The 26,226-nt window shown below is 41.3% G+C and overlaps 1 protein-coding gene across 2 annotated transcripts in view; it reads right to left on the reverse strand.

Annotated features, from left to right (window-relative positions):
* LOC147209963 (activin receptor type-2A-like) overlaps positions 1 to 26,024 on the reverse strand; it is a 38,503-nt gene extending 12,479 nt beyond the window's left edge. The window contains exons 1-4 of one of the 2 annotated variants that reach the window (XM_086126233.1): positions 25,067 to 26,024; positions 10,139 to 10,346; positions 7,862 to 7,995; positions 4,524 to 4,678 (exon numbers count right to left, since the gene is read on the reverse strand). In XM_086126233.1, coding sequence (XP_085982359.1) covers positions 4,524 to 4,678; positions 7,862 to 7,995; positions 10,139 to 10,346; positions 25,067 to 25,121 — 552 coding nt within the window. In that variant the 5' untranslated portion in view covers positions 25,122 to 26,024. The remainder of the gene's footprint in view (positions 1 to 4,523; positions 4,679 to 7,861; positions 7,996 to 10,138; positions 10,347 to 25,066) is intronic. The other variant, XM_086126312.1, reaches the window with a different exon arrangement.
* Between the last annotated feature and the right edge of the window lie 202 nt (positions 26,025 to 26,226).

Raw genomic sequence — 26,226 nt, forward strand, 5'->3', positions numbered from 1 at the left:
TTGTCAGGTCTGGAACGTTGATGGTATCGTTAAAACTAAAGGCAAGAATAGGATGAGAGCAATGCAAGACGACACAAGTCCGAACGTTAAGAAGAAAAAAAAAGAAAAAGAAACTTTCTAGCATGCAGCAGCGATTATGTCAAGACACAAGTAAGCAAAGTGAATTTCAGAATCCCAGCTTCGTCTTTTCCATTGTTTGCATCTCGAGCATTTTTGTATTGAGCAAATTGGTCCAATGTTCAGCTGTTACCTGGAATGAATTATACTGAAGACCACCCCTTACACTTAGTTGCAAGAAGGTTTGCAGTGTTTGACTCACAAACAAAAAAAAAAGAGGAAAGAAAGCGCCATGATCTTTCAACACCCCCCCCCCCACCAAATAAAAAGACTTAGCAACGATATGCAAAATTCCCAGTGACTGGCACCCATACAAGAATCGAGGTAGTTCTAAGAAAAATAATACACACTTGAAAATAGCTCGTGTTGAAAACAGGGTGCACATTCATGATTAAGTGCTGCGAGGCTCTCAGTGTAAATTCTGCAGGTTGAGACAATCAATTCCAGTTTGCCACACACAGGTGTGAAAAATGGAGGCCTGATGGCAAGTATGCGGTCCATGAAGAAACGGCTATTCTGCTGCATGCATTTCATCCTGGATGGGGTTTTTGGCAACCGTTTTGCTCCATTTTTCCCCTCAAGTCATGATCACACAATCTGATTATGATCCTTATGACTTCATTATTTAAATGTATTGTGCCACGCAATACACTGTGGGAACAGAGTGACTACAATGACCACAGCGCACACCTGTAAAGTGTAGCTGCATTCTGTTCATTCATAAAAAAATAAAGGATGTTAAGGTCTGTATCGAAGGCTCAAGTTTTAGAGTTGACAAAAAAAAAAAGCCTCATGAAAAACGCTTGAGACGAACGAGCAAGATATCGCTTATTTTCAACGCACATGAATTGGCTTTGCCTTCTATGGGAACGAACGTCACCGCCGGCAAAGGACTAGCATTAGCATCTCGCTTCATTGCGCGCAGCTGAGCATTGCGGAAACCTTGGATGGTCGCAAGAGTTTCAGAAGGGGCGGCGGTTACTGTTTGGACTTGTCTGAACGTGCTGACATTCAAGTTTGATCGCTGCAATAATCTCACAGTCAAGTTTATATTTATTTATTCATTCACGTAGTAACGATGTAGTAGAGCGCCATGATATGATGTTTGGTCAGAGTTCTTCTTCACTGCCACCCAGTGTTCAAATAGAGAAACTATAGTTGAAAACCTAAATGATACTTGAATCACTTTTTGCTTCTACAAATTATTATACTGAAAGGAAACTAATTAAATCATTCATTTCATACTCCAGCAGGATTGGCAACAGGAATATAACACCCCTTCAATTTAATCATCAATTTAATGATACAGTTGAGTCTTCTTGATTGCACGTTAATGTACTGACATCAACCAGTAGATCGGCATAATTTTCCTTCTGCTTTTAATGATAGATGTAGTTAAAAGCAACCTATGCCTTTTCAAAGATTTGCAGCTGAAACATCACGGCTATCCATTAAGTTGCAGTCAAGGAAAAAAAAACAGTTAAATATAAAGCACTGAAAACTTTATGGATCGCTTTCATACTATTATGAAGACTGCAGTTGATCACATCTCCTATTTTGCCGAGTTATCAAAAGTTGTTCCATAATGTGATGATAAAGACATTGATGAATTATTCAGCGTGATTATGCATCATTTCACCAAACTGTTTTAAATGTGTTGACACGGTGAATTGCAGGACAGGGTCCTCAATTAGTTAAACGTCTTTGGACAAGTATTAAAGAGCAACTTAAAGGGATACGGTTGAGCATTAAAAGGAGGGATCAATAACGCCTTCAGGACTCTGTGTTAAGCATGGAACTACTTTTAATTGAATGTATTATTAATCATGCCCAAGGCTTATTGTTTCCACCAATGGTTTTTCATAAAAAAATAACATGAACTGTTGATGCTTAGTTCAGAAATGGAGCCAATCTAAACTGTCCCGACTGTCTTAATTTTCATTTATCTAAACAAAGGTATCCCAACATCATACTGTTTACATGACTAAACATCTTTTACTGCAGGACATCAGCGGTGAAGCAAAAGAATGATGTAAAGAGAAAAAAAAATTAAATATCCTGTCTCAAATAAATTCAAATCTAAAAAAAATAAATAACGGAAATTTTACTTAGTGCAGTGACAAAATTAATATCTCAAATGGCCAATGAATTGATTTCACATAGTGCGACATTAATAAAGTAAAGCTTCAAACAATGAACGGCGCACATTGCTGCGTTTCGTAATGTAGTTTTCCGATTGTGTATCACCAAGAAGCTATGTCATCAGGCACGCATCTTAGTTTAGGGTGCTGCTGGGTGAGGATGCCTGCTCACGCTCGGACGCGTTCAATAGAACTTCAGCATCAAACAAACATTTTTTGTGGAATCTCAGCACTCGTGTGAATGTCGTTTTCTCCGTCATCTTTTTCACACCGTCACATGGACCCAAAGCGTTGCAGAGCAAAGTATAAAAACGAAGCAATTAATGCTCCATTTTTGTCCATGTATTTGTATGTAAAGATTTTTTTTCTTTAATTTTATGACCAAAAAAAAGAGGAAATAGATAGGTAGATAGGGATAGGGAGAGAGACAGAGACAGGGACAGGGATAGAGATATAGATGGGGATAGATGGATAGATGGATAGATAGATAGATAGATAGATAGATAGATAGATAGATAGATAGATAGATAGATAGATAGATAGATAGATAGATAGATAGATAGATAGATAGATAGATAGATAGATAGATGCATGCATGCATACATCCACACAATCTGACCCCTTTTCATCCAATACAGATCCCCTTACAATGATGTCATCAGTAGCAGGACAACTATAATAAAGTAGTTTGAAATACTGCTTGTCCCAACCCTCCCCCCCTCATTGGCTGCCTCCTAAAAGTCAAATCAATCACTAAACAAGCCCTCGAAGCAGAATAACCAAGTCTAGACGTAGACTATTTGCTTTTGCTACTTTCCAAGAGTGCCGTAAGTAGGTGAGGTTCTTAGAAAAGCGTGAAGGATGACTTCTACAGAAATTACTGTGACCTAATTTTCACCTCTGAGGCATACTCCAGCTCAATTTCGATCTTTTTGCCCATATGCGACAGGCATCGTTTCCTCCCCCATGCAACGTGAACAGTTAACATTTTCCCCCCCCAAATCTGACCTGAGCTTTTTTTCATATGTGGATATAAATCAGACATGCATGCGATGCATCTGCATCGATACACATCTGATCAGTAGATCATCAAAAGCCCAGGAGAGAGTCCTTGGGAGGGAGACGAGTGACAATATAATCACTCGTGAATCTGCATCGTTTTGAGTAACAGTGTGGACTTTAATTGAATCCCACTTGAAACATGAAGCATAAATTTGACATTTGTGATGACCGTAGAAATTCAGCCAAGCAAACGGTTCGATTATTACGCACGACAAAGAAGTGACAATCTTTAGTCGATGTCTCTATGAAATGTAGAGCTCAAAAAGCGCCACATCATTTCCCCAAGATATTTCTACCTCCTCCCGCGTCTCTCCTCTGTTGACATAAGATGTTAAATAGATGAGTTCGAACACGCCGGACCACACTAATTGTCGTAAACACTTCCTTCCGTGTCGCGTTTCTTTTGTGTGTCCACTCAATGTTGTGCATGTGTGTCACATCAGGGACGCATTGCATGGTGTATGTTTTTATAACATGTACGAGTATATAAAAAGATTGGATTTAACACACACACACACACACAAAAAATGCGAATGGGAAATCATGTCCTGCAGTGCGAACGTAGCCTGAGTGTATTGGATGTAAATTGCATGCACAAACAATATACAGAATCACTTCTATGACCTTGATTGGTGTTGCTTTTCCCGTGATCGCTGGGGCAATGTGTTATGTTCTTGAGATCTTGTTCTGTTCTTATTTCACCTATTCTTTATTCCAGATAACATGTCTGATCTGGTTCTTTGTAGTGATTTATTTTTCATGGCATGATAGTATTTTCGGTCTACTATTCTACAGGCCCGTGTAGATTCAGCCAGTAAACTGAGAGAACTGCATGTCTCTCTTCTCTCCCTCTCCCACACTATCCACCCACCACCGCCACTCTCCAAGGCAGTGCTGTGAGCGCTTCTGTGTTTAGGTTTGTTTGCCTATATAAAGCGTCATCAATAATGCAGAGGTCCCTGACTATTCTTCCATACAATGAAGAAGTTGCATGTTTTTTCTTGTCTCCTGCTGCTGAGGAACTTCGACTGAAGAGCTGGCCCAGCAAGATGTGCTGAAACCACTTTGCATTCCAAATTCAGTGGACACCCCCACCATGTAGGTTAATTGACAGCAAGGATGAGGGATGAAAATGGCGCGGACGGGGCTAATGAAGCCCAGTGTGTGTGTGTGCATGGTTTTTTTTTTTGTTTGTTTCCTTACATGCGTAGGGACGAGGGCTGCCGGATATGCAAACTTGTGGTGTCGCCACATCCAGAAGGAGAAGAGGACGACAGCGGCCAGTCCGATGATGGGAACAAGGGAGTAAAGCAGAGTGCTGAAGAGCTGAGGCTTCTGGGAGAAAGGGTTGGATGTGGCTGCAAGGAAAGGAATGACAGCATTAAACATTTTACATTTTGGTGACCAGCCATTATACTGTGTATAAACCTGTGTATATATATACACACACACACACACACACACACACACACACACACACACACACACACACACACACACACACACACACACACACACACACAGTATATATATATATATATACACACACACACATGTATATATATATATATATATATTGAGTCGGGTGTGTCTTAACCTCCATGACAGAGGCTCCGTCGAACCCCTGAAACCGATTCACCGAACCCCTGGAGTTCGATGGAAACCAGGTTAAGAACCACTGAGTTAGGGTCATTGCTTTATTGTAGCTGTAGACAAAAACATTTGTGTTTGACATCGTCAAGATAAATACGAGAAAAGAGATCGACGGGTCAGCTCACTATAAGCAAGTGTTCTTTATTTCAGGGAACGCTGAAAATGACAGTAAATAATGGAATGAGATTTAGTTGCAAATCATTTGCTTGCAATAGCTGCATAACTAACCTATCGATACCACCAAATGGACGCTACCGTCCGTTGTAATGCTTTTCTAGGCTTTGACCGTAGCCTCTTTCGGGTTTTTTGGGGGGTGGGGGGGGGGGGCAGGTAAAATGCATACTCCATAGGGTTCACGTCAGGAGATCAAAAATCCTACACTGATGAACTCCTTTGATGTTTTGGAATTGTGTTTTGCAGCATTGCTCCACAATAAAGCATATTGGCTTAAGGCTGCTGGAAAAAAAAAATTAAATGATGTGAAAAACAATTGTAAATAGCACCGCGACCTTATCCATATTTGTATTTATATTGCACTTAATTGAACGGTGTTTGTTTTTTTTCTTCTTTCTACCCACAATCTTGCTGCTGTAGACTGTAAATTTCCCCAGTGTGGGACAAATAAAGGATATCTTATCTTATCACAATCAGTTTGGTTGCAGTGTTCTTTCAATAGGCAGAGAAAATGTTTCTGTACTTCTGAATTCATCTTTCCACTGCCCAAAATGAGCGACAGCAATGAAGATTAGTGAGCCCGTCCCAGTAGAAGCTTGCAAAGGCAAGCCCTGGCAATACGTCCATTGAGTGTCACAGATGTTTGTTTCTTTCTGTCACCAAAGTTTGGAATTTTCCATCACTATGTTAAAAGTTTATCGTTGTCTCAAAAATTCATGAAGCTCGTCTCTGTGATCTTCTGCCGTGGCCGCTGTACTTGAGTTCATAATGTCTTCTGCAAACAGTAGATTGTGAAACCTTCGCTCCTGCCCTCTGGAGTTTGTTGCTGATCTCACCAACATTTGTTTTTGGGCCTTTTTTACAGCTCTCACAATGAAAAATCGCCAACTGCTGCAGTTATCTTTCACCTAATTGTTCACAGTCTGTTAGTACACTCGTGGTTTCTTTCTTCTTCAAGACATTACCATCGTTTTATTGGTCACTGTGCAAGGCTCTGATTGATTTTCAATTTGTCAGCCACACAATTGCTATTAGGAACCCTTGGATAGATTCCTAGTTTTAACGTTGGGAACAACTAGACCAAAGCCTGAGCCGAGTGTAGACATTCATACATCTGGGAATCAAAACATACATTTCAATGCTTTTCCAAGCATTAAAATGGGTGGATTAAAAAAAAAGACCTATCATTTCAGTTGTGAATCAGATCCACATCTAAATACCTGGAAATAAACCCCGCAATGTGGATCTCTTGTCTCGCGTATTTATCTTTTCATCTCAGTTTCAAATGAGCAATCTACGGAAAGAATAAAAGAGTTGACCTCACTGTTCCAAAACATTTGGAGGGAAGTGTAACTGCATGCACACACATGCACACAGCAGGATGAGCAAATCCATCTTGTGACATCACTTAATCCTCTAGCCAAAAATAACAGAGCTCCGAACTGTGTGTGACCCCTACAGGAGCAGGGTGGTGCGTGCTGGCCGTGCTCATCCTTCCATCACATGGTGTCAACCACATCGGACCTTTCTCGTAATTGTCAAGACATTTTGATCTCCATCGTCAACATAAGGGCAAACAAAGGTTGTGCAGAACCCACATGGCGGGGGGGGGGGGGGGGGGGACACTTGAGGATTCAAATATACATGCAAGTGTTGGAGTGGTTCTCAAACTTTTTACACTAGGTACCGCCTCAAAAAATATATGTTAAGTATCACCATAATGACCAGCTTTTAATACAATAGCATAGTAGGCTTACGTGCTCATCAAAGCAACGTTAAGGACGGTAGGAACATGGACACTGCTTCATTATAGGAAAGTAAAAAAAAAAAAAAAGAAAGAAAAAGAAGTTAGTGTTTTTATACGATCTGGCAGATTTTACACCTATTGCATATGCTTCTGGAACTTATCTCACGCGAAATGGTAGTACAGTTTAAACAGAGTGATTAGAAAAAAGCCACGTGTCAGGAAATTTATCATAATATGATAAGCAGGTATGTCGGAGTGATGGTTACGAAAACCGAAGCACGAATGAGTGCAGTGCAATGTGTGTGCGGGCGACAGAATATGCCAGGAAACGGCGATTTCACCAAGACACATCTGCAGCAGGTTTACACAAGAATGGTGCAACAAAAACAAGTTTTTTTTTAAAGGTAAACACAGATGATGACACTTTGTCAGCTGACTGAAAATTATGCTCTACAAACTGGATAAACTGTGTTCAGGCAGCCAAAGTAGCGACCACCCTGAAATTGGACTGGCTGGCCGTCTGGCAAACACAGATGTTCTCAAGGTGAAAGTGTTTATGCATTTCACAGTATCTTTTTGATTTTGATTGGCATATACGGTATGTGCGACCAAACAGATGTACTACTGTATCTGTCAACTGTGCATAAAATGAAGACCAAACACCCTGATGGTTACTTTGCAAATTCCTCAACTTTCTAGATATCAAAAGCAGAGGGCACAGCAGGTGTCCTGCCCGTTACACATTCTTCACAACAGTCAACCATGTATATAAAGTAAAGGTGCACCTTTGGTAATGTTTGTTCGGTGCAAATAAAACACAGAATTCATAACTTACTGACTACGCAAGAGCATTGAAATATGTGTTAATATGAGTACGAAGGATTCTCAACGAAATAAATGGCCATTATTGACATGACGTCTCATCTGTGCGGGCGCCTGTGTGTGTGAGAGTGTTGACAGTACATACTGTAGGCTGTTGACTGGTGTGTGTCGCTTTGCGGGGTGGTATCGGGTGCGTAGAGGAAGCGCTCGTTGCACATGTTGCCTTCACAGCAGCAGAAGAAAACGTCGGGATTCTCCTTCCTCTCCACACACTCATTGCTGCAGGGAGGAAATGAGAAATTAGAACATGTAACCTGGGGATGCATTTTTTTTGGCCGGTACTGATAAATTCCTGTTAAGTCTGATTCTGATAACTTTTCATCCATCTATCCATTTTCCGAACCGCTTTATCCTCACTCGGGTCGCGGGGGGTGCTGGAGCCTATCCCAGCTGTCTTCGGGCAGTAGGCGGGGGACACCCTGAATTGGTTGCCAGCCAATCGCAGGCACACAGAGACGAACAACCATCCACGCCCTACACTCACACCAGGGACAATTTAGAGTGTAACTATCAGCCTGCCATGCATGTATTTGGAATGTGGGAGGAAACCGGAGTACCCGGAGAAAACCCACGCAGACCCGGGGAGAACATTCAAACTCCACACAGGGAGGCCGGAGCTGGAATTGAACACGGTACCTCTGCACTGTGAAGTCGACGTGCTAACCACTGGACTACCGGGCCGCCTTCTGATAACTTTTCTTTTTCTAAATTTTAAGTTAAGTGTAATTTGTGCACACCTGAAAGAAAGAAAGAAATACTTAAAGATCTCCCCTAACCAAATATGAAAACTTTATTGTAACAAAAAATAAAATACAGATCTGTTTATAGAATTGCCTGTTTATTATTTTTTTAAAGAAAAAACTTTACTTATCAAATAAACTCTAGCCATAGTTCTGTGCATAGTAAAAAGATACAGTGAATGAATGTCAAATGGCGTGTGCACCCAAATGAGTACAGACTTATGACTGAAGACGTGCGTGAAATAAATTGTACAACAGCATAGACCAGCTAGATGTTCTTTTAGTTTACCAAAATAACTACTCCATGTCCCTCTACTGGGTTCACATGGGAGATACAATTCCTATTATCGGCACGATAATTATTGTGAATTCCTAATGTACAGAATGGCCAAACAATTCTGGACGGTTGGACTAGTTATATTAGTTTCCAGTGAAAGTTGGACTCTGCTATGACTGCCCTGTGTCAACAATACTTTACAAGCAGAATTGCTATGCTCAGCATTTCACCTTTTTGCAGATGACTCGAGTTGGATTAAAGGTGTTAATAGTTCAAACACAACTGATACAAGCATGTGCAACGGTTGCAATGACTACATGCCTGTGTGTAATACTCATCAGAAATGGATTGTTTATAATATAAGCATGTGCCAGCCACTCATACTGACAGGATATATTTAAATGCACCTTTCATTTTGTAGTATGTTTAACAAAATCCTTATTTTGTGTCCGAGATATTCTGGCCATGTTCATATAACCGCCTTCCTAGAATACAATCACAGCATAGGGCATAAGGCAAAAAAATAATAAATAACTTTTGTCAGGTTACAACACATGGTCACAGTGTTTTGCTGTTACTAATTTTCGTGTATGCGTGTTAAAATTGAAAAGTAAAAACTGCAATAATCAAGTTGAATGTGTCGTAATCACAGATTAGGGGGATGAGTGTTTTTAAGTGATGTCATTGAGTGGGGCACAAGAAAGAGGGGGTGGGGGGGTGCTCAAGATTGCAACATCAATTGTGCATGAAATTAGGCATTTAAAAAAAAAAGACTCAAATATCCTGGCGGGAGAGACGTGCAGTGTGTCACGTAGGCTGCAGCATGGCATGGATTCCCTATAATGAGTACGCCCTTAGACATGCAAACACACTTGCCATTTCCTTGCCTCGAAACAATACAGAACACTCCGAAAATACATTTGAACGAGTTCCAGTATTCCCACTCTGTCTTTCACACTCTCATAGCCATCAGATAAGACAGAGGAAGTGGCAGCCGCCCTAGACTTGCTGTGAACTCTCGAGGGAGGCCGAGCGGCGCCGTCTCAGCCAGGGTTCCAAATCTATATTGACCGCAAATTCAGGAAACAGTGAGTGATGTTGGACTAAAGAACAATCTATTGGATATCAGCGCGATGAACATCATTTTACTCTCCTGGCTGAACCCATTTCTAGACGGCAACGTCATAGCACTTTGCGTCATTTAAAACTTTTTGGGGGGGGGGGTGATAAAAGAGAGAACTACTGTATAGTTATGGTTTTCATGAATTGGTCTTTTCAAGTCTGAGCAAACTGATCTAAAATAGATTTTCGTACAGCTGCCTTCTTTTAATTCCCCGAAGCGTACCTGTCATAGCAGTTGATGTCGTCCAACCAGCAGCCCTGCTTGACTACCTCCACGGTGCCAGAAATATTCTTCCACGTGGCAAAGCAGTGCCGCCTTTTGTCCTTATCGCCATAGCACGGTTCAATGCCGCTGCGGTTGGTACGTTCCTTTTCCCAGCTGGAGTTGTAGTAGCTGCACTCCTGCGTCTCGGAGCGTCCCAGGATTGCGCCTGGTAAGAATAAAGACAACAAAAGTGCAAATCTTGTTACTTTCATTTTCACAAAAATAAATTGCTTTTCTCGTTTCTTGCTTGGCTAAAAGCCATCAAATTGGGGACATCAATTGATGCTATTTCATGATTTCATGCATATTTTAAAGTTTATGAAAGGAAAATGACAGTTTTAAATTGTGATGCAATCCCCTGAACATATCCATGTGTCCACGCATCAAGTAGAATATTTCAACTATCACGAAACTACATTTTTCTGTTTGTATTTGGATTTGAAAAGTTAGTGTGAAAATTTTGCATTTTGCTTGCTTAACAACATGATACTGGTAAACAAATATGTAAGAATGTAATTGTATTGTAGGTGTATAATAGATGAAGGCATTTCCACCAATGTTTTCAAATGCTGAATCCAGACAAACCATTAGAATGTATACAGAACAAAATATCTTACCACTGTTTACTTTTAATGAGCAACCAACAATTATGACAGGAATATTTCATTCAAACTGTTAGATATATGAGCACATTCGCTAATTCACATTACATTAACGCAGGCTATGTGCCAATTAAAAGAAAAAATGAAACATGACCTCATCACAAGGAAGATCACTGAGGATCCCGCAATTGCATTGTTAAAGCTCATGAAAATCAAAAAGAAATCACTGCGACAATGGCCTTTAACATAACAGGAAAAAATGTGTGCTGTGGATTCAGCGTTAGACTTTTTTTTTTTTTTAACTTTGGACAAACGGTTTGAAGTTGGACAAACTGGTTTAAAAGAAAATAAACTGTCCTTGGGGGGGCCGTTATTCATTCCAATGGGGTGGAGGGGGCGGGGGGGGGGTTCAGACAGTGTGTGCGCATGCTTGAAAAATGTGCTGTCGGTAAGCAGATAATTTAATATAGTTTCTGTGCATTAATTATCCAAGCCAATCCATCAGCAATCTTATTTGTTATTTGCGTGCTCATTGTTAATTTTGACGTTTGAGATCTGGTTAACTCAATAGACTTGTTTTAAAATTGAAAACAGAATCGGTAAAGGCTAATTAAACCATGGACACAGAAAACAACGAAATTGAACACCACTTGTACCGTTTTCTGTTTTCAAAATGCCAATTTCTTTTGTTTGTACGAGGGCTAACATTTCATTATGATTTGAGATTTGAACAATACTATCACAATTTATCTTCTCTCCCGGAGTACACAATTAACATTTTCAGAAATGGCAGGTCTGCCACCCCCAGCAGCAAAGTGGCCAAGCAGTGGTGGCAGCAGGGCGGACATAAGGCAAGGAAATCAATCCTTAGGCCAGAAGTAGCAGCTCAGAGTCCTGCAAAGCAGATAATGTCAGAGCTGATTGAGCAAGGACATACGATAGGGCGTCCCCCCACGAGCAGGTATACCGTCATTGAATGAGAAAATCCTGTTTGCCTCATGTCAATGAGAAATGTCCAAGTGGAGAAGCCACACCACGAAGGAGAAAGCTGTGTCGTGCCTGTTCATCTTCAAGTGTGATTAATAAAATGGCTGATGGTGTGAGCATCAATTGTGCAAACTGGGAAGGTCAGCTGCAGCATCGTGAGGCTTGCTTCTGAACAAGTCAGACCGAGTGACTAAACTGCTTTTGAGAGCTTCGTTTCATGTTTTTCTTTGAAAAACAGGTCAGTCTTTGTTCTGCATCAATCAGAATAGTCATGCACAGTCCCCAAAATAAAAAGGTGCAATGGCTCAAAGCCCTGGAGTCAAACTGACCAACAGGCGCCATTCATTCCTCCAAATATGAGATTTAATTAGGTGAACTGTGACCTAGTTAGCTGCAACTTTGAGTAGGGGAACAATTAAACACCAAAGCCACTTCTTAACTCACAGTAGGCAGCTTAAAAAGATGTGAGCTCGTGAGCTACATAAAAACAGTAAGATATCCTTTATTTGTCCCACACTGGGGAAACCTGAACATTTTGACGTGCTAATTGTTGAAGATCATATGAACACTATATTTATACCTTTCAGAGCCAAATAGACGCAAATTTAAATGTCGTTGACATCAGGTATCACCAGCTATCACATCATGGCCTAATTCTGAACGTTTGCTGCTCTTTCACTGGTCTCTGTCTCTTTTTCATGCAGTAGCAAGCCTATTTTTTGTGTAGGGTGGGAGGGCGTTACACCTCTAAAAATACATTCATCTTTCCTGATTAGATCACACCAATTTAAAAATGAGAGCAGTGTAAAAACAAAAACAAAAAACAAAATAACATCTGAAAGAAAACCAGCCTAAAATATAGTCAATATTTGACTATTATGTGAAAACTAGGGATGGGAATCTCTTGCCACAACACGATTCAATTGTAATTCAGAGGGCTAAAATTCAGTATTGATAATCACAGCTTCTGGAATCGAAGCAGATTTCCATAGAAATGTCTTTACTACGCCCCCTACTACCCCCCACCTTACTGTATGACTACTAGCTACTTTTAAAACAGAACAGTATTTAGAAGGATCCTTGTTTCCATTATGTTCATAAATGACAGCTTCACTTAGTCTCTTCAAAAAGAAAAAAGGAGAAAAATGCTACATTAGCCATTTAGAAATTGAGTTAGCAAATAGGCATACATGTTGGTCGCAACACACAAATAATGCATTCCATGCATCGATATGAACCTCATTGAAAATTAGAAAGGACTGACATGGATACAGTTCACTTCAAAGTTCGAAAAAGTACTTTCAGCCATGCATGTGATTTAATAAAATAATAGAATAAAAACCGCCACAAGAGGCCAACTTCGTATCGGTGAATGTATCGGCCACTATTGTGAGTTCTCGATACATTGAATTAGGGCCGGCATTTGCCTAATACTGATATCGCTTATTGGTACTTGCCCATCCCCATTTGTATAATTACATTGCAATATATTTGTGTTTATATTTGTTATTTTAGAAAATAAAATATGCATACACTGTGAGTGATTCCCCATCCCGCCCATGCATTCTAAAGTAGTTGAACAACTCCATCCTTGAGATCTTATGGTTTGCCTCCAGGATTGCGGGTTTTTGGTGATGACAACATGTGTTCTTAGGATTTTGATCAGAAACGACTCAGCACAACGTATGACTGACTATTTGGCCCGACCACTGCTTCGTTAGGGAATGCGCGCCACCATAAATGAAACTTCTTTCAAACTGTAAAGTGTCAAGAGCCAGCGGCTGAGGGAGGGGTGGTCTACGGAGCTCTTGGCCTCTTAGCTTCAGCAGCCACAACAACCTTCACCGGGAAGCCATTTGACAACTCTCCCACAGAACACAATTAAAAAAACGTTTTCCTGTGCACAAATGAGCATATGCTTTTAGAGCAAATATCCTGTTCTTAGAGACACATTCAGGTTCTGAGTGCTGTGCCTTGGTTGGCTTCAAGATTGTGACAATTATAAATAAATAAATTAGTTTAACATATCTAGAGTAAATAGGTTATTTAAAGAGACGTATTGATCCATCTTATGATCAGATCGGGGGCCGATTACCTGTTCCTGACATTGTGAAGCATTGGTCCGGAAAGCAGACACGTTAGCACTAGAAGATCATTAGCTAAAGCACCACAATGACAAGATATTAATGCTGCTACCTCCCTCGCAGAGCAAGGAGACTGGTGGACAAAACATCTGAGCTCAACACTTGAATGTAGCATCTGGCTGAGCTTTTTTAGGCCACGTCGAGATGTCTGACAACCACAGTTATCAGGCCGAGACAGCGCAACATTAGTACACAATAATTCACTCACCAACACTAACTTTACAGTAACCACACTAATAACTGGGCCTTGAAGGAGATCAGATGGGGTTGTGACATGGCAGCGGTGAGTGGCTGGGTGGGCTAGCTGGTTACAAAGGCTGCACTCTTTCCACGGCCATGGTGAGAGGGGGCATTAAAAAGCACCATACTCAGCGACTGAATTCAATCCCTTTAATCCCCGCTGGTATGCCGCAGCGACAAATGCCCATTGCTCTGAGCTTCAATAAGCGCTGATGGGGAGGACACTGGACAGGTCATGGGAGCGCCGGGGTCCCTTAACATGAACTGCAACGGTTTGGTGAGGGAGCACCATAGCCCTGTGTTACTTGTGCGGCATGTGTTGCAAATAGCCACCACGTTCCAAACATTCCTTTCAAAATGCCTTGTTATCTCCATGAGTACAGGAGAAGGACCTGCATAGACAGCAAACCCCCCCTCCCCCCCCCACCTCCCTTAAATTGTTTGGATTCATTTGAAGGGTGTGTTAAGTGCCATTTGGGGTTAAAGCTGAAGTGTATATTGAATTTGCAGTAATGTTGCTGTATCATCTGCCTGCAGCACAGGTCATTTGTCATCATCAAACAGCCAATGAGTGAAGAGGGGAGCAGGTGAGAGGGAGGCGCAACACGGAAGCCATCGGACACACTATTTATACCCGTGTGTGTGTGTGTGTGTATGTGAGATGATTTAGCTTCCAGTTCAGCGAGAGTTCCCTCCCATCTGCTTTTAAGCGATTTAATGGGGGAAGTCAACCCAACCATTTTCTTTACAAGTTCTATGCAGTGTAAACCAGGCTTTCAGATTAATATTGCGTTTGTGGAATATGAATTCATCAGTAAAACCCATCCGTGTTTGTCCATCTCAGGTGGCGGCCATTTTGCCACTTGTTGTGACAGAAAATGACATCACAGTTGCTGAGAACTCAGGCAACGATCAATCATGGCTCGGCTTCAGAAAACGGATCAACCGTTGACTTCCCCTTTCAAGATGGAGTTTTTTTGTTTTGACCCATCATCAATATTTATCTATTTTTTTCATGTTTTATCTCAATAAAACAGGATTCTAACAGCTGCCACTTTCGTTTTTTTTCTTGGCAAACACTTTTGTCCAAATCTACAACTGACTTCCACTCAGCCTGTCTTAACATTTAGTGTTCAATCATGACACACACGAGTTCAGGGGTCTGGAACCTATGACGCTCGCGAGCCATATGAGGCTCTTTTGATGATTGCAGAAAAAACTAAATATTCTCGTTTGTTTAATCCATCCAACGATTTTTTTTTCCTGCTCATTTCCTGTTCAGGGCTGCAGTTGGCTCCATGAGCAATTCTGATTGGATAATACTGGCCTACGTTGCCATTGCTGCGGAAACAGGTAAACACCCCCTTTTGAATCAGCCCGCTTGGTCATTAGAAAAAAAGATGAAGAGTATGGTACACTTCGGGACGAATGGAATGAAGGAAGGATTAAATTTTGTGGAGAGAATTGGTTCTGGCATGCGTCTAATTTGCAATGACAAAATACCATCAGTAAAACGGTCGAATGTAAAGCTTGCACTTTGACACGCGCCATGCTACGTTCGCATCAAAATACTCTGCGAGAGACAGCGGAAAGGAACCGTGCAAGCTACTGAGCAGGGTGCAAACTTGCCAGCAGCAACTCCACGGATGGACCGGGCAAACCGACTATAATTTCGCTCGTTTTGCTTGATTTTTAGCAATCGCGAGGAACGGAAAAGCATTCACATTAATGGTGAGTATTATCACAAAATTATTTAAAAGAACACATTGCGAGGCTTATTATACTGACATTTTCTTGAATTCACGTTTAAAATACAGTTTATATATGTATGGCTCTCACTGAAATACATTTTCAAATATTTTGCTGATATGGCTCTCAAAAAAAGGTTCCCGACCCCTGCACTAGTTATAAGGTACAAAATAAAACTGGACCAAAATGTCACTATTTTTAATTGCGATCATATTGCATATGCCAGATCTGGTAATAAAAATGCAGAGAATAACCTTAAACTATCTGCAACATTTATGGTTGTGTTTATCAAACCCTATCAGTTACTGATAACGAGGAAGGGCAGCACTTGAAAAAAAGAGGGTCTGGCTGCAGACCCCCCTTTTCCTGCCCTTCCTCCTCACATCTTTGCAGACCTCAACGTCTCCCGTCAGCCTGGGAATATGTTGAGTAATTTCAAAATAAAATTGCTTTCCATTTCCGGTTTCAGCGTTTAAATAAAAAGCATGTCAAAGTCGGATTTTGTTCAATAAAGGTTAATTAGCAAAAGAAATATCATAAAGTCTACTATACCATTGTGTAAAAATAACCATGTACCAACAAGAACAATACAGGTCTTCTCTCTTTGCCACTTAAGTGGTTTAACATTTTGGCCATCAGATTATATCGTTTAAAACAACATAACAGAAAAAGGCAAATGTGCCTTTTTTCAGATGCATCATTAAACAGAATGCAGACTGTTTTTTGCAACCTAAAATTGTGAATGAAGGGGCTGATTTGTGACTTTACCGAAAAAAGGAAAGCGTTTAAATTCAGCACCGTCTCTTCCAAGTGAAAAAAAAAAGTGCTTTCTTTCAAACAGCAATAAAGCACATATTGGAAAAATGCTAAACGTGCCAATTCACATTTTAACGTACGGTAGTACAGGTTTACTTATTTACATGTTATGCGTCCTGAGCTCATCTTCTCCCATGATTATGCATCTACGCAATAAAACAATAAATAAATACCATGACCTGACAGCCGGATTTTAGATATAAGCACGTAGCTATGACATTTCTCAATGCTGATTTACAACAGTAACAGACAGTGCTTATTCATGAGTATTTTGCTGAACGCCCTCAATAAAAGGACAAGCTATTTCAACTGTTACCCAGACCCAAAACCAAAGAATTTCATATGCTTAGAGGAAAAAAAAACACTTAAGTTCTGTGAAGATGACTATGAATAATCAATAAAGCAGAGCTTCAGCCCGTGCACATTCAATGCTTAAGTTAACCTGCAAAAGAACACAAAGAAGGTGCAGTGTGAATGAAACTCTCCAAGCACTCCCCGACCACATCAAAGCCACATGCAAGTACTGTAAAGCAGCATTAATTACAGCAACATGCTTCTACTCTTGGCAACCAATAAATTGGCAGGTGTAGATGAAGCTAACACGTGTTTGTACATAGGTAAGGAGATGCAACGCGTTCGCTCTCTTTCTCCCCCCCCTCTCCCTCTCCTCTCGCTCTATAAACCCTGAACCGAAGAATTTCAAGACACCCTCCAACACTAAAACAGAGGGAAAAAACAGTCCAAAAATGTCATACCTCGATTAAAATGACCATGGTTATTAGTATTACCACAATATTCCTAAAAGAAACCAAAAATAAATGAATAAAGTACCCTGACACCAAAAGCTTGTACTTCCAAAGTGTGGCCCACTAGGAATATCTGGTCCACAAAACGCGGAACGCTTCAGCAGTATATTCTCAAAACAACATTTAATGTAGCCGCAATGATCAAGAGTGTCAAATGAATACCCCGCTAACTGTGCCAATAAAAATTGAACATTGGTATCCTTTTTTAGGCAGACGCTACCATACAATTCAGGTTGTGCAGCGAGTTACATTACTGTAGCTGGTCGGTCTACAGCAGGGGTGGGCAAACTTTTTGGCTCGGGGGCCGCATTGACTTTTAAAATTTGACAGAAGGGCCAGGTCAGCACGAGCTATGGTACATTAAAGAAAAAAAAACTGCATTTGTTGACAGTCCATATCAAACATCAACAGAACAAAAGCATGAAAGTACTGTATTAATATACTTTTTTAAAATGACAAAAGTGTTGTTGATGACCTATTTTAGCCTGTGCATTGCTGCAGATGGGTTGTGATCAGACCAGTAGAAGTAGAGCGATACAGAGGTACTAGGTGGTCGAAAAGATTGCCCCCCCCCCCCCCGTGTTCTGCAACTTCAAGTCAATGTGCCACCTGGCGGTGAAATGCCTGTCATTACAAGTCCAATTGAAATGAATTCCAACCTTCGGCGGGCCGGATTAAAAAGGCCAACGGGCCGGATTCGGCCCGCGGGCCGTAGTTTGCCCACCTCTGGTCTACAGTATCAAGAGAAATGATATAGAGTAATCCCTCGCTATTTCGCGGTTCGTTTATCGCGGCTTGGGTGCATCGCGGATTTTTTCAAACATTCATAAAAATATATACAGTATATATTTTTTGGAAGTCCGCAAACGGTCCGCGAGAAGCAGTGAAAGTCAGCAAAACAACAGTGAGTCACATAGAGCAACATATACAGTACATGTGGGGTGAGGGGGGGCTGAGAAGATGTAAAGCCATGTCGATTGGCTGTATTTGAATGGGGATTCAATAGGCGTGGAAAAGCGATCATTTTCACACTCGGATGAGAACCAATCTTGTATGTTGTGCGGGTTGTCACTTGAATAGGGAGCTCAATATGTGTGAAGGTGGTATGTGGGGTATCGCAAGCATCGAGTGGAGACAAATGGGTTCCTTCAAGCGGATGTGCACTTATTTGAATAGTTGGTAAGCCAGCTAATGAGCAAATCTGGATTTTGGGTGTTAGTCCGAGCCCTATTACTGATAAAATTAAAGAGCTGATGTTGGAAATGACAAAACCAGACAAAAATTCACATCCTTGACAAGTTCTTTTACAATTGCAATGCAATGCAATTGTAATAAAACGTCTTTTTTTAAAGACTAGCTAAAGTCAGTCTTTAAAAAAAGTAGTAAGGTGGACACAAAAGGCTACAACAAAGCCAAACAGTTAACCCAATATGCATGTTTATAAAATGTGAGAAGCCACAGTAGTCGGAGAAAACACCCACAAATACGGAGAAAACTGCCCACTGGAATGTCAGAACCAAAATTGGAAACCCAAACCTGCTAACAGAGACCAATTTCCTAACCACACCATTCGGACTGGTATTGTACTTTGAGGTTGTTGTTTTTTTTTGGTCAGCTCTGCTCCTCCGTGGCATGTCAATACACGGAGTTTTCTGAGCTACAGCTGACAGGTCTTCTTGTCACACTGCTGATCCAACTTAATATCTTCCTTCCACACACCAAATGTATAAAACCACTGTAGGAGAGTGCTGCTGCTGCATCATCATCATGATTATAGTTTTACTTAAAAAAAAAAAAAACAACGCTTCATGGCTCCAAAGTCAGGGATTTTCAAGCAGTGTGCCATGCACTTGAGTGTGCCAGTGACAGTTTTGTTTGCTGGTGGACCTGTTTTGTTTTTTTGTTTTTTAAATACGTACAATATGTGCCTTGGCTCAATGAAGGTTGTGAAACACAGCTCTAAATAAATCAAATAATGATGATGTCAGGCAGATAGTGACTGAGGAGCCTCAGCGCTCTACATATTTGCTCACATGCTCATCCTGTTTTGGCTTTCGAGCAAACAGCAGCTACTGGAACCTACATGTGCAATTTCTATCATTAAAAGAAAGGTAGACTTAACCCTCCTGTTGTCCTCATTTCCTGTACACACCCTGTGTCCTCCGGGTCAAAATGACCCATCTTCACTAAACCCCCAAATAAGCAGCTAAATTGAATTTCAAACACCAAATTTCATATTACTTGAAGAAACAACTTGTCCTTCACCACATTATGTGTGATATACTGTAGTTCTCCCTCTTCACTTGGATTTCTATAGCTTAAGAAAAGAAAGAAAATGTGCGAAAATGAGTTATGGTTGCATTTGTATTCATTCCAATGACTAAAGTTTCTTTCTTTTTTTTCCTCCAGTAAACTAGTTAGGACAATACAAGACAAAAATATGAAAAATAAGATAACCCATTCAACTAATTAGCACATGTAGCGCAGTATGCAAGTGCACAGCCTTTGCAGATATATTTCTTTCACCTATAGCACACAGTATGTGTTTTACAGTCCTTCTTTTGAGGGTAGAACTGGCATTTCTTCTTCTTACTTGCCCTCGCTGGGGAAGTGGCTGTGGAAGGTGGATCATCGGGTTTCTCAGGAGCTCCTGTACGTTTTGTTCTGCACGCCTGCCTTGGTTGTATGCTGCTGAGGACCATGTTATTTTGCCATTTCTTGAAAGGAAAGTCTCTCTTTCAGCTTCACGGATTTCTTCTTGTTCTGAAGATGATTCATCATACTCTGGGTTATATTCCTCCCCATCTTCTTCTGATACATCCTCTACTTTCTCTTCTGAATCAGTTGTCTTGCTGGACAGCAGAAAAAAATCAGCTCTAGAGCCTCTTCAATGTCATAACGCACACTCATGGCATCAGCACAGAGAGAATTCAGAGTCCTGTCATCTGTAGCACCTTTATAGCCCCTTGAAATCCACAAAAAAAGAGTTCTGCCATCTACGAGAACGCCACCTATCTTGTCTTGTTTATGTCTGCTACTGTCTTGTTCACGTGTTCTACTAATTGATCCTGAGACACAACTAAAACATCGAAACATTCTATGGTGTGTAAATAACTTTGTGACCTTGATTTCAACCCTATTTGCCTCATGGGTCATTTTGACCCAAAGACCACCTTTGTACTTTTTTTTGTACAGCTTCCATGGAAATGTGAATAAAAACAACATTTCCATTTTTCTGCAGTTGGGGCCAATTTAGGAAAAGTCATAAAATTTCAAGTTTAAAAAAAATATCATTTAGGGTTTTTTTGTGGCGTTTTTAACACAGTGACGGGTCATTTTGACCCGAGGACAACAGGAGGGTTAACTGCATCTCAGATGCTTTTCTCTTCTGACGTTATTGAGATTACAATGTCCAAAAGCATGCTGAAAAATGGACTGAACTGGTGTAGCACATTGTTTTTCTGGTGCTGAGCCTTGTTACTTGGTCTAGGTGGGAAGTAGTGGCTCCATCTGGCCTGAACAAATACCTGTCCAACTGTGCATTTGGAGCCTCATGCATAATGCAAGGAACATATTGATTGGGGATGGACATGGCACCTCGTAGGCAGTGCACCTCAGACGCCTCTTTCAAACCCACAACACGGAAGGAAAGTGGAGGGTTGAAATTGAGCGACAAAATGTACACTTCATTTCATCCGCATTCAGTCACATTAACAGATTTGTTGAAATATTAACGACACACATTTAATGTCTGTATTGCTGCTTAAGGACCAGACAACCCATTTCGAAAAACCAAGTTTAAACTGAAATCTATATTTGCGTTTGAAATTGACCCACTAGAAGTGTTTCTAGCCAATTACTGCAATTCAGAATGAGAATGTGAGAAGTAAAAACTGTTGGTTATATAAAAGAGGAAACCAGTCGTTCATTTGTCAGATTGTGAAATTCAATTTGGTTTTAGTAAACCCTTGCCTCAGGTCCCTAGGATTAACCTGCAAAAAAATCTCCTTAATTAAAGTTTCTCCTAAAGCAGGGGTGGCCAACCCGCGGCTCGCGAGCCGCATGCGGCTCTTTGGCTGGTTCAATGCGGCTACCGGGCTCTCACACGACAAGCGTCGAAAACGCCTCGGCAGCGGTGATGCCATTCAAACAAGGCGCCAACGTCACACAGCGTACTCCGTCAGCCTACCATCAATCCCGTTACTTGATTGACATAGGGGGCAACCAATCAGATGACTGCATCACCGCTCATGCGCAAACAACAGCGCTAAGTGCTAAGCTAGTCAGCGAATTACCTCTGATTTTAAGGCAGGGGTGTCCAATACGTCGATCAGAATCGACCGGGAGCCAGCGAACTGGTCCCAAGTCGACCGCAAGGGGTGGGAGGAGGAAATGCGTGGGGGAAAAAAAGATTCGTTTGTTTGTATCTTGAGCTTTCATTCATTTTCGGCCCGTTCCGACTGTTGCTCATCGTAGTGTGCGTGCATATGTGCGCGAGTGCATGGTGGGCACCGGCGTGAGTGCTTGCGTGTGTGTGTGTGTGTGTGTGTTTGCACATGCGCGATCGGGTCGTTCGTGAGAAGTTGGTCGCTTCAAAAGTCGATATTTGGCCAAAAAAGTGTGTGTGTGTGTGTGTGTGTGTGTGTACGCGCGAGGAAGGGTATGATGTGGCTCTTTGCAGTAACTCAGTAAAAACAATTGGCTCTTCGTCTCTGACTGGTTGACCACCCCTGTCCTAAAGTGAAGTCACTGATTAAGGGGGGGCGGGAGTTATTTTGAGCCTTGCAACTCGGGGGGCTTGGCTCACACGGTGCTTATATGTACAAAGTTTTAAAAGGGGCATTGTACACTGCAAATCATACAAACAGACATCGGCAGACTCCCGCCAGTTAGTCATGTTTAGATGTGGCCCTGGTATTAAGTTACATTTTTCGTACATTTGGGCACACAAACATACAAGATAATGGAATTGCTTTGTGAATGAGCCAGCTGTCAAGTACTAAATCAAATTAATGTTGTAGTTTATTGACCTCCAGTTGTTAACATGAACACAACGCGAATCCAAAGCTACAAAGGATCTTGTCTCAACGTTTTGCGAGGAGCTTCTTTGTTCAATCTTGCAGATCTTGCGGCAGAACAAAGACTTCCGAGACTGACCAGGTCAGAAGATCCTCGCCCTGCTAATGTAACCTTACACCGGTGAGCAGGAGGATCGATATCTGCCCAATATTGCCGCACTGCACAAAACGGGAGCCTTAATGTGAAGCATCCACTAGTCCCAATGGCAAAATGCATTCATTTCACCTCTCTACGGAAACGAAATGATGTTTACATGCAGGCGTGACTTCAACGCCTAATGAGTTCACATCTGACAGAAAAATACAAAAGGCTGAGCTGAATCAAGTGCATAATTGCGCAAAGGTGGAAGTGAAAGCTCGAGTAGCATTAACTGTGTGCGCCATGTTGAACATTAAGGAATAACGCATTTAAATTAGTCATGTATCACACTTTTTTATGCCTTCACTTCACTGACATGTATTTCATGAGGCAGCCCAATAAGTATTGACAGTTACCAAATTGCAGTTCAACAAAACACAACATCAGGCACAACGCGACCGTCATCCAATCCCTACTCCACTTTGTCTTTGCACAAACTTTTACCTTTGAGTTACCAGTTTTATAGTCACCGAAATCAGCTGATACAAATGTCAAGTTAACCTCAAATTACATCGTTTTGAATGGGCACAGCAAAGCAATGCCTTGGAACATCACAACAATAATTCCGGAAAATTCCTTGAAATGACTCGCCACCGCATCAAATGCCGTCAGCAATTAACCTCTGCCGGCCATTCGGCAACAGTGTCTACACTGTCAAACTAAAATTCCACAACCGCCATTTCTTTGGCGAAACATCTCCAACTTGTTACCGTTTTTTGGCCCACCAACTTGACTTAAGAGGAAGGACAGTTAAATCCAGCCAGATAAAGCTGTGGATGTAATTATACTTGGAGAGACAAACAGATCAGTTCCATATCAGACCAGCTTAAACAAAATGGGCCTCTAAGAGAACTTCATGCCATACAGCAGCCTTTAACATGTTTCGCTACTGCAAACATGGACTTTAAACTAACTAACATTTAGATAACTTCCAAATAATGGATGTGGATATTTTTGTATCATAATCTGGATGCCCGATATGTAATGAAGTGCAACTTGAGCAGAGACTCCAGCTCCCCTCTGGAACCCTTTACATACGGTTCATTTGGATAGTGAATAAAATATTGATACGCAATCAAAACATGAGAACAATTCTGTATGTGGATCAAGTGAATCAGATGGGCTGTGACCTTTGCAACAAAACTGTTGGTCATTGATTGAGCTGCATCAACAGCTGTTGTAAACTGCATACAAATACTTTGACAAAGGGAAGAATAGGACATAGACATTTGTTTTAATAGTGCCCAGTGTGATTGTCAGTTAGGCTTTACAGCTTAGGTCACCCACGCAGTGTCCGCGGGCACCAGGTTGGCCTCAAGGACCATATGAGTAGCCCGCAGGCCTTTTCAAAAACTAGCTCACAAGTGAGAAGACATTGTGACTTTCAAGGAATGGTGTGCAAGTGTTCATTTGACAATGTTAACCGACAGCGATTTGTTGTTAAAAAAGGCATATATATTTCTAATTTCTCATTATTGTAAGGAATAATAAACATACAATAGGAAGACATCATTAAAGATCATTTGAGCGAATTTGTCTTTTCAAAAATGTGTATCAAACTGGTATCCCTCTGGGCTGATCATTAGCAATGGAGTAGTGTTCAGTTTCAAAAAAGTTGATGACCCTTGCTTTACAACAAGTAATCAATGTTTACATCAGACCCTTTATTAAGGGATGGTCTGACTTGCATAAACAAAAAAACATTGTTCTGCAACACAAGTGGTAACGTGCAAAACTTTCCCAAATCATGAACAAATATATTTTTTCGAAGCCCCAAAATGTATCAGTTCAAAATAAACTATTCCTCATATAAGAAGATATACTGTATTGTACTGCAACAGTGCTATCCTGGAAGATCAGAATTTAGCATTCAAACATATTCCTACAGTATGCAACTTAATTCTGTTGGGCTTTGATGCATTAACCTGAGTTCATATTTCACAATTTCTACTTAATTACATACTGTACATACTATAGAGGAAAATACGATCCACTCACAATGAACGGTTGTCGTTTCATATTTGTATACAGTACTGCTCGCAAAGTGTGAGGTCCAAAAAAACACAAAGAGTAAAATACAATCCACTCAAAGGAACAATTGTCGTTTTGTATATCATATGCTGCTAGCAAAGTGTGAGGTCTAAAAAACTTAAAAACAATACGGGTCACGCAAACGATGCCAGGATGAGATTAACACACCCCACCCCGGACCACCTCCCGCCCCCCGGGGTTGCATTTGCACCGCATTCTGCACAGATAACGACCGGCATACATTACACACAGCAAACATGAGCTCAAATGCAAGTCCAGGATCTTCACACCCACCTGAAGAACAGGAGATGAGGAAAACGGCGAGGGCCAGTTTGGTGGCGTCTCCCATTTTCCATCCGAATCGGATTCCAAGATAAGAAAAAGTAAAAAAAAAAAAAAGAAAGAAAGAAAAATAGAAGAAAAAAAAAATAAAAGTACAAAAACAACCTCTCGGCGGCAGAATCAGAAGAAGCTCTGTCTCTGCAAACAGCACATGTTCAAAACGAGATAAATCCAAAGCTATCTCGGGTAATGCAAAGAGGGGGAGGGGGTACTTGCTTGGTATTTCCACGTTTACAGATGAGCAATGGAGGGCAATCTCTTCTTGGCATTCAAGCCAACGCTAGCATACGTTTGGCATGCTGCAGCATCGTTACGAACAACCGTGGCTTTGTTGGAACGATTGTTTTGTCAGAGGAGCGGAACAGTGAAGCGAACCACAACCGGACAGAGGCAATATCCATCGGACTGGAAATCAAGCGCACTCCGTCCTCCAATCAAACTTGTCCTCGCAGGGCTGCCGAGCATTGCATTAAAACGTCAAATTGGCAACCATTTCCCAACAGTCGAGCACGACAGTGCGGTGCCTGGTGTCGATTTTTTGTCTAACTCCACGCACAAATATTACCCAATAGTCCGACAAGGCAGCGAGGCCAGAGCTGAGGATCAGTTCGCTGCTCCACAAGCGAAACCAGCACCAATAGCGAGGCGCTCTTCGTTTCAACCTCTTCAACAGACGTCCTCTTGGAAATATGGTCGACAAGATATGATCATTTGACGAGTGCAACCAGCGGAAGCCCCGTTAATCTGCGTCAGTAATGTGGCTTTCGAATTTAGGACGCGTAGCTCTGCCGACCCCAAAATCCTCCTCCACCGCCGCCTCTCAGCTTCTGCCCCGGACAATTCAAGATGGCGAAGGGAGCCGCAACGAGACATGGATTGGTAGACTTCCGCAATGGCATTTCAAAATAATAGTAATTCACAAAATTTGATTGTCGGTCAGATTTCGAAACAATCGCGCATGTTTTCAATATCTTAAGTGATCTAAACACCTTGCCCATATTGTAAGCACATATTCTTGTCAGTATTTTCTTGTAAAAAAATTAAATCAAAGATTTCATATCTGGCAGATATTGTGCTAATTCCTGTGAACTTTATTAAACTGCTTTACGAGC

Source organism: Hippocampus guttulatus, chromosome 1 (assembly GCF_054856545.1).
Source record: "Hippocampus guttulatus isolate MCC_2025c chromosome 1, RoL_Hgut_1.0, whole genome shotgun sequence".
In the NCBI taxonomy this organism is placed as follows: Eukaryota; Metazoa; Chordata; class Actinopteri; order Syngnathiformes; family Syngnathidae; genus Hippocampus; species Hippocampus guttulatus.